Raw genomic sequence first — 20,599 nt, 5'->3', positions numbered from 1 at the left:
TGTGTTGGGAACACAGTTATTATGAGAACTGGCAACAGACATTACCGAGTTGCCAGGGACTTATCAGGAGGTTAAAAGGAAACTGGTCACAATAAGAAAACCAAATGACTTTTGAAAGCAGTGTCCAACAAAGGTTTGAGAGAGAGAGAGAGTAAGAGAGAATGTGTTAAAAAAGTTGCTTTAATTATTAAAAATTATGGATCTATACTGTCATTGCCTAGCAACAGCACCTGTGTGTGTTAACATCCTTGGACAGGATAATGAGAATACAAACAGGTGTTTTCTGAATACACACCTAGAAACTGCAGGTAGTTACTGAAAACGCTGGACAAGTAGTATTGTTTATCAGTCTGTATGGATCAGAACTCAGAACAAAAGCACTTCTTGTATATGTCTTAGTGAAATAGTTTGAAAACCCCAGGTAAAATTCCAAATATCTAGACTGCCCAGTGTTTCACAGCTAAATCTGAAAGCTGGTCTGAAGGTTTCCCAACATTCTGTGACTATTCCTAACCACTTAATTACTATTTTATGTTCAAACTGCTTTAACTGTAACTCACCAAAATTCAGTTGCGTTACTCACTAAAAGGCTTTAGCTGTTTCCAAAGATACCTTCACCTAAACAGGATAAACCTGGTTTTTGCCTTTTTATCACATACCAATTACCATTGCTCCGCATCCTGAATACTCATCTCCCAAATTCCCAGGAGGAATGCACTGAGATTGAGGCCCGCTACTTCACGAGTCGTAACAAGAGAAGAAACATCTTAATTCAATCATCAAGAACAGTCAGTCAATCTGATTCTCTTTATTACTGTTAAGCAGAAGTTTTTAAAAGTTTCAATAATCCCAAAAATAACATTTATTACAGGCTCGCCAACAAGAAACTAAAGTCACCTCATTCTATCATTTTACTTTTGATCAATGGGTTTCCCCTATTTTTCCACTCATAGTTGCTCCAAAAAGGTGGGTTCTTGTGACCAGTGATAGTATCCCCATCTCTGAGCCAGGAGGCTCAGGGTCAAGTCCCACCTGCTCCAGAGGTGTGCAATAATATGTCTGAACAGGGTGATTAGAAAATATCTTTCTTTGCAGAGTTGTGCATGTGATGTATGGTCTGTGTATGAGTGTGCATGTTTGGGATTATGTGGACGAGTTGAGTTTACAGAATAGCTTAGTTGATCGCTAGTTTGCTACTTGCTTAAAGATGTTTACCTGTAAGAAGTGTGTTATTACTAAGTTTACTGAAAACCTGGTGATATTCTCTTTTATTCTAGTTAACAGTAATAAAGAGAAACAAACTGGCTACTTTAGGTGATGGAATAAAACATTTCCACTTTTTGGACGGAGTTCTGGGAGTCGTGGGGCTCAATTTCCAGCATTTTCCGACTGCCAGCACTGTAATAAGTAACAAATGCAAGATATTAAAATCTGGCTCAGCTCCATGGGCGTGGCTGTGGTTATGAGGCAAAGATTCCCTCTCTATAAATCCCATAAGGAGTGCAGATAGGGTCAGACTCAGCTGTGATGTCCAACAGTAATGCAGTCTGCCAACATTCATGGTAGAGATAGCCCAAGGGTGTGGTCCTGGAAGGTATTTGATGCATCAAAAAATAGTACTTTTATATGAATTTGGTAGAAGATGGTGTTTTTGTCCCCCCTCAATCTATCAATTTCACATTCTCCCATATTGGTAACAATGCACTTGAGAAACTAGCTGAAGCAACATAGAGGGAAACTGTTTCTTTCATTTCAATTGATGAATGATAGAACAATATCAGAGTGGGCCAGCTGGAATGAGTTGATCAGAGAAAGGCTCCCTGGCCCAGTATAACAAGATAATCTCAGACAGAGACAGCAAGATTGTGAAAGGGAGGGGCAAGAGGGAAGAGAGGGGGGAAAGAGATCAGAGAGTCAATACTGTAATAAAAAGGTGTATCAGTAAGATACTACTGCAATAACATGGAGAAAAATCAAAGCTTTATCATCAGCAATTTGATAGAATCTTTCCCAGAGATCATCTAATTGAATCTTTAACATTCGTCAGCTCAGGTGCTACTGATACTCACTGATCCAAACTCACAGCTTGGTTGTAGGCTCTCTTTGCATTGTCAGGATCTGCCAGGTTGGTTAATGTCACTGTAACAAGAAACAAACATCCAAAAATTTATTTCTGGATTTGTGGTGCTGGAAGAGCACAGCTGTTCAGGCAGCATCCAAGAAGCAGCGAAATCGCCGTTTCAGGCAAAAGCCCTTCATCAGGAATAAAGGCAGTGAGCCTGAAGCGTGGAGAGATAAGCTAGAGGAGGGTGGGGTGGGGAGAGAGTAGCATAAAGTACAATACATGGGTGGGCGAGGGGATGAAGGTGATAGGTCAGGGAGGAGAGGGTGAAGGTGATAGGTGGAAAAGGAGATAGGCAGGGAGGACAGGTCATGGGGACAGTGCTGAACTGGAAGTTTGGAACTAGGGTGAGGTGGGGGAAGGGGAAATGAGGAAACTGTTGAAGTCCACATTGATGCCCTGGGGTTGAAGTGTTCTGAGGCAGAAGATGAGGCGTTCTTCCTCCAGGCTTCTGGTGGTGAGGGAGCGGCGGTGAAGGAGGCCCAGGACCTCCATGTTCTCGGCAGAGTGGGAAGGGGAGTTGAAATGTTGGGCCACGGGGCGGTGTGGCTGATTGGTGCGGATGTCTCGGAGATGTTCCCTAAAGCGCTCTGCTAGGAGGCGCCCAGTCTCCCCAATGTAGAGGAGACCGCATCAGGAGCAACGGATACAATAAATGATATTAGTGGATGTGCAGGTAAAACTTTGATACTTTCACAGGGATGTCTCAATACATCCATAGTTTCCTCACAAGTTTGTACCACTCAAAGTCCTGACCTTTGAGCTCATCCATCTTCTCATCTGCCCATAGTTTTTCATTCCTCTAACTTTGAATTCATGTAAATAAATCCACTGTTGAGGGGCACATGCCCAGTTACCTTGGCATGACTTCCTCCCTAAACACTCAGTCTTCACTACTAACTTGTTCGTGCAAGTTATCTCCATATCATCCCACAGTCGATGTTCATTTTAGTTCCTCTATAAAAATGCTGCTGTATAATTTTATTTGTTAAAAGGGGCTGTTTAACTATAGGTTACTATAAGCACACAGTTATTGAGTTAACATCAAACATCATGGAAGCAGACCCTTCAGTTCAATTCATCCAAGCAGACCAGACATACCAATCATACATAGTGCCATTTCTCTATAAACCCTTCCTATTCAGTTATCCATCCAGCTGCTGTAATTGTACCCACTCCCTCTGTCAGATAGTTCCATGCACACGTCACCCTCTGCCTGAAAACATTATCACCCAGGTCCTTCTTAAATCTTTCCCCTCTCACCTTAAACCTATGACCTCTAGTTTTGGACTCCCTCACCTAGGAAAAAGACCCTATCCAAGCCTCTCATCATTTCATAAATTTCCATAAGGTCACCCCTCAGCCTCTGACACTCCAAGCAAAAAGGTCCCAGCCTATTCAACCTCTCCATCCAGTCAAACCCTCCAGTCCCAGCAACATTCCTGCAAATCGTTTCTGTACCCCCTCAAGCTTAACAACATATTTCCAGTAGAAGGGTGACCGGAACTGAACGCAGTCTTCTAAACGTGGCCTCACCAATGTCCTTTTGTGAAGGTGTAGAGATGTACGGTAGCTTTAAGAGAGTTGAAAAATGAGCAAGAACGAACAAAGCACAGAGAGTCCTGAACAAGATAACAATGTAACACTTGGTCCAAACATATAGCAGCAGGTGGGTTCCCATGAAACAAAAACAAATTCAATTCGGCCAATCAGTTTAAGTTATGCCCCAAGATACCAAAATCCAATCGCATTTGAATTTAGTATTTTGATAATATTAAAACCAATCAAATGATCTGATGTTTTGGGATATAAAACTGGACATTTTGAACAGTTAGGGGGAGAACTGACAAAGACCAACAAAGTGTAGACTGCTAGCTGAAGCGCTCTCTGAAAGGTACCTGTCTGCAGGGAGTTTGCGCAGAAGAACATCAAAGCCGACCTGGAGAGAACCTACAGAGAAAAATCTACAAAGGAGAAGCGGCAAAGCTGACTGGTTTTGAAACAGTTTTTTTTGGTAAATCTTAATCAGGATTTTTTTCTAAAAATCGGAATAGCATTGTAGAGTGGGGGGTAAAAGATAGGTTTTAACAGAAAGGAGTTGTAAATAGTTGTTGGTTTTAATATTCTCTGTAGGACTTAAAGAATAAATTTTTACTTTAAATAGTGACGTCTGGGATAGTTCTTCGCCTCTCAAATTTTAACAGATTACAGCACGGGGTGAATCTTTTCTGTGTGGCTCGTTTATATTAGCAGAGGGGTTTACCCTATGTCTTAACAGTCCTGTACACTGCAACATGATATCCCAACTTCTATACAACGTTCTGACCAATGAAAGCAAGCGTGCCAAATGCCTTACTCATCAGCCTGCCTCCCATGACTCCACTTTGAATGAACTGTGCACCTATACCTTTAGGTTTCTATGTTCGGTAACACTCCCTAGGGCCATACCATTAACTGTATAAGTCCTGCCCTGATTTGCCTTTACAAAATGCAACACCTCACATTTACCTAAAGTAAATTCCATCCACCATTCCGTGGCCTATCTGATCAATCTTCCGTTGTACTCAAAACAATCTTCTTCACTGGGCACTGCGTCACCTATTTTGGTGTCAGCTGCAAACTTACTAACTATACTTCCTATATTCACATCCAAATCATTTGTATAAATGAGGAAAAGCAGTGGACTTAACACTGATCCCTGTGGCACACTGCTGGTCACAAGTGTCCAGAAGAAAAGCAACTCTCTACCACCGTCTTCTGTCTCCTTTATTCCAGCTAATTTTATGTCCCAAATGGCTAGCTCCCCCTGGATTCCATGTGATTTAACCTTACTAACCAGTCTACCATGCAGTACCTTTTCCAATCACTTTGCTGAGGTTCATTTATACAATGTCTATCACTTTGTTTTCAATATTTTTTGTCATCAAAAAACTCAGTCAAGTTAGTGAGACACAATTTCCCACATACAAAGCCATGCTGGCTATCCTATTGCAGTCCTTGCCTTTCCATACGCATGTAATCCTGTCCTGCAGAATCTCCTCCAACAACTTACTGAGAAGTCAGGCTAACCAGTTCTGGGGACTTTATCTACCTTTACATATTTTAAGAACTCTAGCACCTCTTTTGTATTATGAACTATTTTTAAGACATTACTTATTTATTTCCCCAAAAACCATAGCTTCCATGTCCTTCTCCACAGTAAATACTACCTTGAAATGTTTAGTATCTCCTGTGTTCCACACATAGATGGCCACGTTGATCTCTGAAGAACCCCATTCATACCCTAATTAGTCACTTGCCCATAATTTGTGGAATGTCTTTGGATTCTCCTTAGCCCTATTTGCCAAAGCTATCGCAAGTCTGCTTTTTGTCCTCCTGATTTCCCTCTTAAGTATACTGCCCCTCAACTCCTCTAAGGATTCACTCAATCCCAGCTATAACTGACATATGCCTCCACTTTCTTCTTGACTAAACTCTCAATTTCTCTTGTCATCCAGCATTCCGTACATCTACCAGCTTTGTCCTTCATATTAATAGGAACATACTGTCTCTGAAATCTCGTTTGGAAAGTTAAAATCCCCAACCATTACAATCCTATTATTCTTACAGGTATTTGAGATCTCCTTACATATTTACTTCTCAATTTCCTGCTTACTATTGAGAAGAGGAACCTCGATTATCTGAAGGATACAAGGGGGCAGTATTTCGTTCAGTTAATCGAATTCCGGATAATTGAATGCCGGATAACATAGTTTAGCCGAGCATCGGGACCTTGCAATCTTGCCAGATATTCCAATATTCGGATAATTGAATGCTGGATAAGTGAGGTACCTTTGTAATATAATCCCAACAAGGTGATCATCCCTTTCTTAATTTCTCAGTTCCACCCATATAACTACACTGGACTGAAGAGGGAGATGGGACGGGGCAGGGTGACACTAGGCACACGGACACACAACATCCGCTGAGAATCAGTTGGCCAACTTGACATACAAGATACCCGCCAGATCACAATATGGAGAGAAACAGCAGAGCAAATCCAGACACTGCCTGGGGCCACCAGAATGCCAGCACAATGCACTCACAACCTAGTTGATTAGTTTAAGGCGGATGGGGGAGAGAAAACACATGAGTAACAAACACTGCCAGCCGAAGTGTCTGGGTCCAGCCAACACCTCTTATAGAAATGTACATACATTATAGAAGAGTATAGAAGAGTACATCACCCTACTAAAAGCCATTTCTGCCCTTTTAACAATCTACAGATCCAGAAATTACCTAAAAACAACACAGTTTGCTCAAAAACACAGCATTAGCAGTCTTACAGATCAAAAACACTGTCCGTGGATAACTTAATATCAATCCTTAATATTAAAAGTCAGTCAAGAGAGAGATCATGCTATAAACATAATTTTAAAACTGGTCTCACCTTACTATTACAGATTGACAAGAAAAAATTTTCCATTGTCATCAGTTACTGTGCCTCATTCCAGAGCAAACAGACTGTCAACTCAGTCCACTGCAAGTGTTCATTGATTGTTATGAACACTTTGTTATGAAAATTGGACCTCGATTCTCTTACACAGGAGGCTTTAAGCTCTTCCCCAAAGTGTAACTGATTATTGCTGCAATACAGCACAGAGAAAGGATGGGGGAGTTTCCCAGATGCTCTTAATAAATTTACATGGTGCGGCTTCTCTACTGAGGGGCAAAACTTCATTCAGCAATCTAAGTAAACATTACTAACTTAACTGGATAAGTCTGCTAGAGGTGGTAAACCAGGTTAGGAGAAGAAAATGGAACTGGTGTGGATTCCGCTCTCAACTATTTCCCAGCAATTCATTAATGGAATGCAAGGAGGACGACAGGATCAAACCTGCATACAGCTTTGTAGATTCTCACTGTCTGGGCTCTCACAGAAACAGGGGATGGTTGAACTGGTGAAAAGGGGCTGGTGGTTATGTTTCCACCAATGCTTTAAGGAGAGGCAAGGTAAGATATGCATCAGTGCTGGTGTCCACTTTCACGGACTGAAGACAAAGGTTAGGAAGAATCAATGATCGCAGTAATCGAACGCTGTCAGTTCACTAATGCCAGTTCCACACTCACCAGCCAGCAGCATGTATAACTCGCCCATTCTCGGCTTCATGTTGATGGCAGCACTCAGGAAGTGGAATGCTGACGCATATTGCTGCATTGTCAAGTGCACCAAGCCCAGATTATAGAGAATCTTCCAATCAAAGGGAGCCAGGTAGTTGGCTCGCTTCAAACAGCTGATAGCCTGGAGTAATGTAAACAGCACAACAGCCACTCACTTTACTGAGATGAACATTTATCATTTTGCATCACTTTAATGTTTAAATCACCATCGTCAACCAAAAAGGGTTTCTGAAATGTTTATAAATAAATCTGGAGAATGAAGAGGGGACCAAGTGCTGTACTGTGTCTTGAAACATTGACTTTTTTTTCACTCCAGCACAAATTGATGATATAAGGGACATCTCTGGTAGCCATTTCTGAATGTTGACATGAAATGCATTTTAGACATTGCTACCTCACTTATTCATGGGGCTCGGATTTTAATGAAGGCACTGACTCTTGAACTTGTAAGAAGTGTGTGCAGCTGCATCTCTTGTTTGACTGCATGACGGCTCTGGAGCTACGGATGGACTCACTGTGGAGCATCCGCGATGCTGAGGAGGTAGTGGACAGCATGTTTAGTGAACTGGTCACACCGCAGGTTAGAATTGCTGAGAGAGACAGTGAATGGGTGACCAAAAGACAGAAAAAGAGTAGGAAGGCAGTGCAAATGTCCCCTGCGGTCATCTCCCTCCAAAACAGGTGTAGCATTTTGGATACTGTTGGGGGAGATGGCTCACCAGGGGAGGGCAGCAGTTGCCAAGATCATGGTACCGTGGCAGGCACTGCTGTTCAGAAGAGCAGGAAAAAGACTCGTAGGGCCATAGTCATAGGGGATTATATTGTGAGGGGAGGAGATAGGCAGATCTGTGGCTGAAAACAGGACTCCCGGATGGTATATGGTATGTTGCCTCCCAAGTGCTCGGGTCAGGGATGTCACCGATCGGCTGCAGAGCATTCTAAAAGGGGAGGGTGAATAGCCAGTTGTCTTGGTGCAAATAGGCACCAACGATATAAGTAAAAAACAAAATGAAGTCCTGAAAGCAGAATTCAGGGAGCTAGGAGAGAAGTTAATAAAAGGAGGACCTCAAAGGTAGTGATCTCAGGATTACTACCAGTGCCACGTGCTAGCCAGCGTAGAAATGAAAGAATAGGCAGGATGTACATGTGGCTTGAGAGATGGTATAGGAGGGAGGGGTTTAGATTTTTGGACATTGGGACTGGTTCTGGGGAAGGTGGGACTATTACAAATTGGATGGTCTACATCTGAACCAGACTGGAAGTAATGTCCTTGGGGGAAGTTTTTGCTCCTGCTGCTGGGGAGGTTTTAAACTAATGTGGCAGAGGACTGGGAACCAGAAGAGAAAACAAGTAGACAGCGAGGTGGAAACTGGAGACTGTACGAATCATAAATTTAGCATTAATAAGGGGAAGAGTAGGCAAAGAGCAGATGAACACAAAAGGACTGGTGGCCTGAAGTGCATATACTTTAATGCAAGTATTGTGGATAAGGCAGATGAACTTAGAGCTTGGATTGGTGCCTGGGAGTATGACGTTATTGCAATCACAGAAACTTGGTTGAAGGAAAGGCATGATTGACAACTAAATGTTCCAGGATAGAGACACTTCAGACAGGACAGGAAGTAAAAGGGGGGGAAGGGGGTGTATTACTAGTCAGGGATGATATCACGGCTGTACTAAAGGAGGATACTATGAAGTGCTTGAATAGTGAGGCATTATGGGTGGAGCTGAGAAATAAGAAGGGTGCAGTTACTTTGTTGGGATTGTATTACAGGCCTCCCAACAGTGAACGTGAGGTAAAAGAACAAATAGGTAAACAGAATATGGAAAGATGTGGAGGAAAGAGGATGGTGGTGATGGGAAATTTTAATTTTCCCAACATTGACTGGGATAAACTTAGTGTCAGAGGTCTGAATGGGGCAGAATTTGTAAGAAGCATCCAGGAAAGTTTTCTAGAGCAGTATGTCAATAGTCCGAGGGAAGGGGCCATATTGGACCTGGTACTGGGGAACGAGCCAGACCAGGTGGTAGAAGTTGCGATGGGGGAATTTCTTTAGGAACAGTGACCACAATTCCGTAAGTTTTAGAATACTCATAGGCAAAGATGAGAGTGAGCCTAAGGGAAGAGTGCCAAACTGGGCCAAGGCCAATTATATAAAAATTAGGCAGGAGCTGGGAGATGTGGATTGGACTCAGCTATTTGAAGGGAAGTCCATATTTGAGATGTGAGAGGTTTTCAAAGATAGGTTAAAGATAGTGCAGAATAGGCATGTCCCTTTGAAAGCAAAGAGTAGGAAAGGCAAGATTTGTGAACCATGGATGACAGGAGAAATCGTACGACTAGTCAAGGGGAAAAGGAAAGTGTACATAAGGTCCAGGCAGCTAAGAACAGAACAGGCCCTGGAGGAATATCTGGAGAGTAAGACCAGTCTTAAACAAGGAATCAAGCAGCTAAAAGGGGTCATGAAATAGCTTTAGAGAGCAGAATTAGGGAGAATCTCAAAGCCTTTTATTCTTATATAAGAAGCAAGTGGGTAACTAGAGAAAGGATTGGTCCACTAAAGGATAAGGAAGGAAAGCTGTGTGTCGAACCTGAGAGAATGGGTGAGATTCTGTATAACTACTTTGAATCAGTGTTCACTGAGGAGAGGGACGTGATGAATGTTGAGATTACAGATAGAAGTTTGATTACTCTGGACCACGTTGACATAAGTAGGGAAGATATATTAGGTAGGCTGGAGGTTATTAAGGTGGACAAATCCCCAGGACCGGATGGGATCTATCCCAAGTTGCTGAGGGAGGCAAAAGAGGAGATAGCTGGGGCCCTGACAGATATCTTTGTGGCATCCTTAAATACAGGTGAGGTGCCGCAGGATTGCAGGGTTGCTCATGTTGTCCCCCTGTATAAGAAGGGTGGTAGGGATATTCTGGGTAACTACAGACCAGTGAGCCTGGCATGAGTGGTGGGAAAGTTGAAGGAGATGGTACGGAGGGAAAGGATCTATTTATATTTGGAAAAGAATGGGCTTATCAGTAATAGGCAACCTGGTTTTGTGTGGGGGAGGTTGTGCCTTACCAACTTAATAGAGTTCTTTCAGGAAGTGACCAAGTTGATAGATGAAGGAAGGGCTGTAGAGGTCATATACATGGACTTTAGTAAGGCGTTTGATAAGGTTCTCCATGGTAAACTAACGGAGAAAGTGAAGTCACATAGTATGCAGGGTGTTCTAGCTAGGTGGATAAAGAACTGGTTGAGCAACAGGAGACAGAGAGTAATGGTTGAAGGGAGTCTCTCGAAATGGAGAAAGGTGACCAGTGGTGTTCCACAGGGATCAGTGCTGGGGCCACTGTTGTTTGTGATATACATAAATGATCTGGGAGAGGGCACTGTTGGTATGATCTGCAAAAGATTTCAAGATTAGTGGAGTAACAGAAAGCATTGGGGACTGTCAAAAAATACAGAAGAATATAGATGGACTGGAGAGTTGGGCAGAGAAGTGGCAGGTGGAGTTCAATCCAGGCAAATATGAGTTGATGCATTTTGAGAAGTCCAATTCTACAGCGAATTATACAGTAAATGGAAGAACCTTGGAATAGGTTGATGAGTGGAGAGATCTGAGAGTGCAGGTCTATTGTACCCTGAAGGTTGCTACACAGGTGGATAGAGTGGTCAAGAAGGCATATCGTATGCTTGCTTTCATCAGGCGGGGTATTGAGTATTAGAGCTGGTAAATCGTGTTAAAATTGTACAAAACATTGGTTCGGCTGCATTTAGAATACTGCGTACAGTTCTGGTCACCACGTTACCAAAAGGTTGCGGATGCTTCGGAAAGGATGCAGAGAAGGTTTACGAGGAAGGTGTTAGCAATGAAGAGAGGTTGAGTAGGTTAGGATTGTTTTCATTAGAAAAAAAGAGATTGAGGGGGGAACCTAACTGAGGTCTACGAAATTATGAAGGGTATAGACAGGGTAGACAGAGATAAGCTTTTTCCCAGGGTGAAGAATTCAATAACGAGAGGTCATATGTTCAAGGTGAGAGTTGAAAAGTTTAAGGGGGATACATGCAGCAAGTACTTTACACAGAGGGTGGTAGGTGCCTGGAACGCGTTGCCAGCATAGGTAGTAGAGGCAGTCACAGTAAATTCATTTAAGATGCATCTGGACAGATGCATGAATAGGTGGGGAGCAGAGGGATACAGATGTTTAGGAAATGGGCAACAGGTTTAGACAGTGGATTTGGATCAGCTCAGGCTTGGAGGGTCTGTTCTTTCTTTGCATCAAATTGCAATCTCAGTTTGTGAGAAAAATGAAAAAACAAGTCACTGAACAACAGGTAGTCTTATCGAGAGTGACTCAAGTGGTCTCTCATTAAGGTGAACTAGAGGGAGCTTAGACATCTCTACTGTTCCTGTCCTGGGAGCTTTTGATGGGGCAGTGTAGAGGCAGCTTTAATCTGTATTTACCTGTGCTGTATTTACCCTGTAGGAACTAAACACTGATTCTCAAGTTTAGTAACTACGTTGACCTCTGCAGGCTGGTGATCAGAACATCATGCTGGTTCCATTTATTTTCCCTGCCTGAATGTTGATTTAAAAGGGTCAGTAATAAAACAGTCACTGACCTCACTGTCTCTTAATAAACAGTCACTGTCCGTTCAGTTTGTAATTGCAAGTAATCTTGGTTAAAAATAGTGGTTGTTACTATTTAAACTCAGTTATATTCCAGTCCAGACCCAAACAATACAGAATCTCCTGTTTGACTATGAACATAGGCTGCTTCAGAAAAGAAATAACCAGATCTGGTTTATGCTGAAGGCACCAGTACAATTCAGTCATCCAGGTACTAAGAAATGTACTGGTTCTTTTACTATGAGGAAACTACCATTACGGAGGGGCAGAAGGCAGTTCATTCAGTGCTACAATCTTTTTGTACTGAACCCCCATTCAAGCTGGCTTTCCCATGAAGCACTAACTGCAATGTTCAAATTTCAATAGGGAGTGCACACCTCTTGCTGACTGGCAGTGGGCAGAGATAATGATTGCAGGCGATGTGCAATGACATTGTTTGGCAGGAGGGGGGAGTGGATATTACATACCATGGATCTAGTAGAGAAGATTATCATTATTATAGGTTATACACAATTGCTTAGAAGATTTAGGTAATAGAATCATAGCTTCCAGTTCCAGACATGTGCAAACCATTTACTGTCACAAAAGCCAAGTCTTACAGGAATACTGTTTATATGTGGTCAGGGCTTTGCGCCGATCACAAGTTTCTCGTTATACTTACTGCTACATATTTCTTCTTGCCAAAGAAACACATTCCAATGTTGTTCCACAGGGGTGGACTTTCTGGGACAGCATGTGCTGCTACTCTGTACTTACTCAGAGCAACATCAAAGTCACCGTGAGTCTGCATCATACTGCCTGCAGCCAGGATGGCCTGAGCAAAACAGGCAGAAAATTAGAGAACAAAGAAAACAAAAATCACACCTGTTCATATCTCACTGAGCTATAGAAGAGAACATTAATCTAACAACACAAGCTTACTGTCAATGAGAGAAACAGCCATCATGACCAAAACAATCAATCATTTTTACATTGGTGAATTAACAGCACCTTTGCAATTGCTCAAGGAGAAACCTTGAATAAATGTCTCCACAGACAATTACTGCAAGTTCACAGATGTACTTCGGGAACGGAAACATCATGAAGCCATATGTCCCCTTTCAACCTGCTCCACCATTAGAGATGGACAAAACTGCAGATGCTGTAATCCAAGGTAGACAAGCAGGAGGCTTGAAAGAACAGAGCAAGCCAGGCAGCATCAGGTGTTGGAGAAGTCAACATTTCGGGTGTAACCCTTCTTTAGGGCAAGTCCTAAAGAAGGGTTATACCCAAAACGTGGACTTCTCCAACTCCTAATGCTGCCTAGCATGCCGTGTCTTTCCAGTCCTGAATAAGGGTTACACCCAAAACATTGACTTTCCCACCTCCTGATGCTGCCCGACTTGCTTGTTCTTCCAGGCTCCTGCTTGTCTACCACCAGTTACTAAGATCATGGTTAATCTTTAACTCCACTTTATTACTAAGTCCCCACGTTCTAGGATATCATCAGAATGCAAAATCTATTGCTCAGCCTTGAAATGATTCAACTGATGACTGTCTGGAAAGTGAATCCTAACTTTCTCAAGTGAAGAAATGTTTTTCTTTTATTTGCTGATGGGATGTGAACATCGCTCGCTGGGCCTAGAATAAGGTGCTGGTGAGCTGCTTTCTTGAACCACTGCAGTCCATTTGATGTAGAAATACCTGCAATGCCATTAGGGAGGGTGTTCCAGGGTTTTGGCCCAGTGACACTGAAGAAACAACAATATATTTCCAAGTCAGGATGGCGAATGAGTTGGAGTGGAATTTCCAGGTGGTAGTATGACCTAAATCTTCTCAGTCTTAAATGGTCACCCCCTAATGCCAAGATTGTGACCCCCTTATTCTAGACTCTCCAGATAGGAAAATGATCTTTCAGCATCATCCCTGTTACCATTGTTACGAAATACTTAGCCTGCTGTAAAACATCAGCAACTTTTATTTTGAGGAGTAACTGCCAGTGAACAATCCCTACACTGTTGAATAGCAGCAATTCTGAATGCATTCAAAGCAAGAGATTTCAACTTCTTTTCCCAAAGGATGTTCAATGATATTTGAACACAAACTAATCATAACATAGTTAAAGAAATACATCTTTGAATGTTGAAACTAAAAATTAAGTACATCTGACTTGCTAAAAGTTTCACACATTATACCCAAAAGGTTACAATTACTACCTTGTAATTATTGGGGTTGTAGGTAAGTGCATTTCCTAGATGTTCAAAGGCTTTCTGATACATTCCAAGCTGTAAATCAGAAACAAAGGATTGTTGGTTGCCATTTTTGTTTAAATAGAAAATTTTAATCTTATGTACAAACAAACAATGTAATGATGTGAATCGCAAGACTCAGTTAGGCAAAAACAATAGAAAGATGACTGAAATCATTAGAACAAAGCAGGTTTAATTTCAAATTGGAGATAATCACAGCAGCAGAATCACCTTTTTGGTCTCTTTCGCTAGAGTAAGAGCAGGAGTCACACTTGTGTGACTTTTATGTAAATTGTCTCACAGTGAAAATGCACATATAAACACATTGACGTAGGACACACACACAGATGCACAGTGACCTCCAGGTGTAATGAGAATCCTGAAGGCAAGGACCATGTACAGTGATGAGTCTGTCAAATTCCATTTTGATTGTTTTTGGGGCATTCCCCTGTGATTCAGAGATTATAATCTGCAATTTTATTCATTATTCTGTGAAAGGTGCAAATGAGTGAGCTTTCTGATAAGGTATTAAGTATGGTTCTTTGAAGAGAAACAGCTGAATTATTTTGTTATGCATCCTTCTGTTACAGACCTACTTTGTGTTACAGGCTGTAATATTACCTGCAGGTACAGCAACCCCAATGTAGTCAGAAGCTCGGCATTTTCGGGAGAAAACCTATAAGGAAGAAACAAATGCTGACATTATTTTAGACATTCGCCTTACTGGAATTCTTAAGTAAATTAATTTTCTGTATTTAGAGGTTTCAGTAACATATAAATGACTGGCCCTTTAGATTTCACCTCACTATAATGCCCTTCACACTCAAACAGTATGCTGTCTTTGAACACCACTGCCCGCACTCTAGAATTCTCTTTCAAATTTCTCCACCTTGCTGTTTCTCCCCAAATCCTTAGGACCATTTCCCATTACTCAACCTTTTATCATCTCCCATGTTTCCACACATATACTGTGCCCACTGCATCCACTCACTCTGTTTTAGGCTGCTTTCTCGTTTAAAACATTCTGAACGAACAGTATTCATTATGTAGCTAATCCTCTTTATCTGAATAGTTAGTCATCACTCCTTGCATTTTTATTCAACAGTAAAAACTTAAAGAATTTAATACTCACTCCACTGCTTTCTTATATGTTTCAATTGCATTTTGGGTATTTCCCTCCATTAAGTGTAGCTTCCCGAGGACCATGAAAGTCAGATCATGACGGCTGGTTTGTAAAGCACAGTTCAGATATTCTTTAGCCTGAAATAAAGAAATTCTCACACTCACTCTGATAAGTTGGGTTCAATTATTTTGCTGAAGAGAAGTGCGCAGAATCCAGGTCATAGAAACAGGCTATTTGTCAATGGCATGGTCAGCAGCCTTTTACCACTCTGCATCTAGCTCCATTGGCCTACTTTTTTCTCCCTATTTATAGAGCTTCCCCTATACACCTCAGTAACTCCCTGTGGAACTGAGTTCCACATTCACACTGCGCTCTGGATAAGACATTTCTCCCCCAGAATTCGTCACTGGATTTGAGTAACTATCTCATACTTTCAGCTCCTAAGCTTCCCTATGGTTGGAAACACCCTTACTAAATCTAGTCTACAAAACTCATGTGAAGAGACCCTCATTCTTTACTCTCCTCTACCCTATAGAAAAGAGCCTAGACTCTGAGCCATTTTTTGACAAATAAATAATTTGCTTCTGCTATGATACTTATTTTATTTTTGAATCTTCCCTACAGCTTCTATGAATACATAGTAAGAACTGTGCACAATATTCCAAAGTCCGGACTAACCAAAGTTCAATTCAAGCTGAACAATTTCCCTGCTTTTCCAAAATTCCCGAGATTTAGGGGAAAGCTCCAACAGACTGAAAAATAACAAGTGTGATTCCTTCATTTGAAAATAGAGGGAGACAGAAAACAGTACATTTCAGGCTGGTTAGTTCAACATTGATCATTTGAAAGATGATGGCAGTCATCATTGAAGATATTATTGCAGGGCATTTAGTAAAAGCCAAGTAAATAGGTGCAGTTGGCATGGTTTTTGCAAGAGAAAACACGTTTAATTAATTTACTGGAGTTTAAGAAAGAAGCGATATATGCTGTGGATATAGGGAAACATTTCAGCAGTCATTTGATAAGACACCACATCAAATATTGCAGAAAATAATAGCTCATGTTGTTGGGGATGTTAAATCATATTTCATTTCATACCACTTACAGGGCATACATTTTGAAGAATTGGGAAAACATTGATATATATCAAGCTTTGTGGAACTTCCTGGAGTGAGTTCTTTAAGAGATCATTGAAAATTCACTATGAACAAATTCTTTTTCAAAGCTTCCTAGAAATTACATGACTAACGATACTGGCTTGCTGCTGTGGACCCTGCTGGGATTGTTTGGAAGTGACTAATTTGGAGAGATTATTAACAGTCAGAGGTTTATAGCATGGAAACAGATCCTACCACCCAATTTGCCCATGCTGCCCAGTGTTCAGAATTAATCTAGTCCCATTTGCCCGTGTTTGTCCCAAATGCCTCCCTATCTATACCATCCATGTCTATATTTTTCCTAAATGACAAAATTGTATTCACCTCCACCACTATCTCCGGCAGCCATTCCAGACACTCACCACCTATGCATAACAAAAATAGAATTGCCCCCGTGGAGCCTTTGTACCTCTCTCCTCCACCTTAAACCTATGCCTTCTAGTTTTACACTCCCCTGGCATAGGTATAAAGTTGCTGGCTACTTACCTTACCTATGTTTCTCATGATTTTATAGAGCTCTATAAGGTCACCCCTCACTCTCCTATGCTCCAGGGAAAAAAGCCCCAGCCTAAAGAGGATTGATGAGGGCAGAGCAGTGGACATGATCTATATGGACTTCAGTAAGGCCTTCGACAAGGTTCTCCATAGGACACTGGTTAACAAGGAATACAGGGAGAACTAGCCATTTGGACACACAACTGGCTCAAAGGTAGAAGACAGAGGGGGTGGTGGAGGGTTGTTTTTCAGATTGGAGGCCTGTGACCAGTGGAGTGCCACAAGGATCGGTGCTGGGTCCACTACGTTTCATCATTTATATAAATGATTTAGATGTGAGCATAAGAGGTATAGTTAGTAAGTTTGCAAATGACACCAAAATTGGTGCATAGCAAAGAAGGTTATCTCAGATTACAACAGGATCTTGATCAGATGGGCCAATGGACTGAAGGGAGTGGCAGATGGAGTTTAATTTAGATAAATGAGAGGTTTTGCGGCTAATTGACATTCATGTATCCTGGTGGCTAGTTTTCTGCCTGTTTGTCCAATGTAGTGTTTGTTACAGTTCTTGTATGATATTTTGTAGATGACATTAGTTTTGCTTGTTGTCTGTATAGGGTCTTTCAAGTTCATTAGCTGCTGTTTCAGTGTGTTGGTGGGTTTGTGGGCTACCATGATGTCAAGGGGTCTGAGTAGTCTGAGGTGTCCTTGATGTAGGGGAGAGTGGCTAGGGTTTCTGGACATGTTTTGTCTGCTTGTTTGGGTTTGTTGCTGAGAATAGATAGTAGAGGATGGAATAATGGTCTTATTTGATGTAACAGCCCTGATCAATCAATTAACATCATCCCAGCCAAGGAAGCACTGACTACACTATTAGAAGAACCAAAGACACATGCACCAAACACCACCAACTTCATCAGCAAGGACAGTATCGTCAAACTAATGAAATAATGTGCAAGAACTGTAATACACACTATATTGGACAAACAGGCAGAAAACTAGCCATCTGGATACATAAACATCAACTAGCTACAGAACGACATAACTCTCTCGCACTAGTATCCTTACATACAGATAATGAAGGACACCACTTCGACTAGGTCAACACATCCATCCTAAGACAAGCCAAACACACATGGTACAAGAATTCCTAGAAGCATGGCATTCCAACCGGAACACTATCAACAAACACAGACACTTGGACCCCATTTACCACCCACTGAGAAAAAAGAACAGGAAGTTACATCACCATTAAAATGACATCACCAATCCAAGGAAACCCAAACATATAAACAGAAAGCAGGAAACACCAGTAGTGCTTCGTCCAGAGGCCCACTGAAGATATTACCTAGTATGGTGACAAAACATCTGAAAATGAACCTTCCAGCTCAACAAGCAAAACTACATGCACAAATAGACAAGGTCCTTTCCCCAGGTTGGGGGAGACCAGAATTAGAGGGCATAGGTTTAGAGTGAGAGGGGAAAGATATAAAAGAGACCTAAGGGACAAATTTTTCGTGATGGTCAGAATCATTTTTCCCCAGAATTGGTATGTCTCATACCAGGGAGAATGCATTTAAGGTGAGAGGGGAAAGTTCAAAGGAGATGTGCAGGACAAGTTTTTTTTCATGGAGGGTGTTAGTGGAGGCAGGTATGATAGGGGTGTTTAAGAGCCTATTAGCCAAGCACATGAATATGCAAGGAACAGAGGAATTTGGATCAAAGGCAGGCAGAAGGGATTAATTTAATTGGGCAGCATTTTCAGCACAATATCATGGGCTAAAGTGCCCGTTCTTGTGCTGTACTGTTCTATGTTCTATGTACACTTCCTAAATTCTCATCCAAATCATTTATTTAAATGACAAACAACAGTGGACCCAGCACTGATCCTTGTGGGACGCTGCTGGTCACAGGTCACCAGTTTGAAAAACAGTCCTCTACCATCACCCAGTTTTCTATCATCAAGACAATTTTGTATCCAATTGGCCAACACTCCTTGGATCCTGTGAGATTTAACCTTACACCACAACCCACCATTTGTTATCTTGTCAAAGGCCTTCCTAAAGTCTATGAAGACAACGTCTACTGCACTGTCCTCATCTACTTCGCACCTTCAAAAAAAAACCTCAATTAAATTCAGAGACATGATTTCCCATGCACATTATGCTGACTATCCCAAATGAGTCCTTGTCTCTCCCAAATGACTGTAGATCCTGTCTCTTAGAATCCCCTCTAACATTTTACACAACACAGACATTATTCTCACTGGTCTGTAGTTCTTAGGCATTTCCTGCAATCTTTCTCACACAATAGCCACCTTCAAATCTTCAGGTACTTCACCACTGCTGTCAATGATACAAATATCTCTGGCTAGGAGCTCCATAATTTCCTGCTAGCCTCCCACAAAGTCCTGGGATACACTTCATCAGGTCCTGGGGATTTATCTACCTTAATGCGTTTTAAGATATTCAGTATCTCCTCTTCTACAATGTGGACTATTTTTATGTCACTGCTATTCACTTCCCCAAGTTCCCTAACATCTATGCCTTTCTGGATGAAAAATATCCATTTAGGATCTTGTCCATCGTTTTTGGCTCCACATACAGACGACCTTGTTGATCTTTAAGAGACCCTATTCTCTGCCTATTTTGCCCTTCATATATTTGTAGTCTCTTTGGGTCTTCCTTTATCTTAGCTGTCAAAGCCATATCATGTCTCCTTTTAATGCACCTGATTTCTTTCTCAAGTGTCCTTAGACGCCCTCTATATTCCTCATGGAATTCACTTGATCCACACGTCAGTTGCCTCCTTTTATTTTGACCAGAACCTCAATAACTCTAGTCATCCAGGGTTCCCTACTCCTGCTAGCCTTACTCTTTACTCTAACAGGAACATGCTTGGCCCTGAAACCTCACCAGCTCACTTTTGAAAACTTTCCATTTACCAGACATTCCTTTGCCTGCAAGCAGCCTCCCCAAATCAATTTTGAATGTTCCTGTCTAAGACCATCAATGCGGCCGGAGGGGGGGGGGGGGGGAAGCTGTTCTACAGTGCAATCAAAGTGACCTCCACTTTTTATTTCTCAGGTCTACCCATGTAAACTCAGTGGACAAACCCTCAAGTATGTTCTATTTCCACACTGCTATTATGTTTCAAACAGTCATGAGACTTTGGAACTCTTCCTCAAAAAGCAGTGGAAGAAGAATCTTTGAATATTTTGATGGCAGAGGTAAATATATTATTGATTAACAAGGCTAGTACAGGCAGAGAGAAGTCTGATTTAATAATGATCAGATTGAACGGTGAAGTAGGTTCAAAGGGTTGAGAAGCCTAGCCCAGCTCCTAATTTATATCTTTAATTCTATCACTACCAAATTGAACCACAGCTTTTTGTTGCTTTTCCACAGCCTTATTAAACTACATTGTATTTAACTTCAGTTTTAAAACAACTTATAGAAGTGTATAAGACCGTGAGAGGCATGGATAGACTGAATGCATTCAGTCTTTTTCCCAATGTTGGGGAAATAGAGGACTATAGGGCATCAGTTTAGGGTTTTTTCTGTACCCAGAGTGTGGCACGCATAGGGAATGAGCTGCCAGCAGACATGGTGGAGGCAGGTACATTAACAACATTTAAAAGGCATTTGGACAAATACGTGGATCGGAAAGGTTTACAAGGATACGAG

The 20,599-nt window shown here is 41.7% G+C and overlaps 1 protein-coding gene across 3 annotated transcripts in view; it reads right to left on the bottom strand.

Annotated features, from left to right (window-relative positions):
• Positions 1-20,599, bottom strand: part of bbs4 (Bardet-Biedl syndrome 4) — a 47,569-nt gene that overhangs the window by 8,178 nt on the left and 18,792 nt on the right. For 2 of the 3 annotated variants that reach the window (XM_060853836.1, XM_060853837.1), the window contains 6 exons: positions 15,271-15,398; positions 14,760-14,814; positions 14,106-14,174; positions 12,572-12,724; positions 7,232-7,403; positions 2,070-2,139 (listed from right to left, as the gene is read on the bottom strand). In XM_060853836.1, the coding sequence (XP_060709819.1) occupies positions 2,070-2,139; positions 7,232-7,403; positions 12,572-12,724; positions 14,106-14,174; positions 14,760-14,814; positions 15,271-15,398 (647 nt within the window). Of the gene's footprint in view, positions 1-2,069; positions 2,140-7,231; positions 7,404-12,571; positions 12,725-14,105; positions 14,175-14,759; positions 14,815-15,270; positions 15,399-15,939; positions 15,956-20,599 lie in introns of those variants that run through there. The other variant, XM_060853838.1, reaches the window with a different exon arrangement.

This window comes from Hemiscyllium ocellatum, chromosome 42, assembly GCF_020745735.1.
Source record: "Hemiscyllium ocellatum isolate sHemOce1 chromosome 42, sHemOce1.pat.X.cur, whole genome shotgun sequence".
In the NCBI taxonomy this organism is placed as follows: domain Eukaryota; kingdom Metazoa; phylum Chordata; class Chondrichthyes; order Orectolobiformes; family Hemiscylliidae; genus Hemiscyllium; species Hemiscyllium ocellatum.
This window is presented reverse-complemented; position numbering and strand designations above follow the sequence as displayed.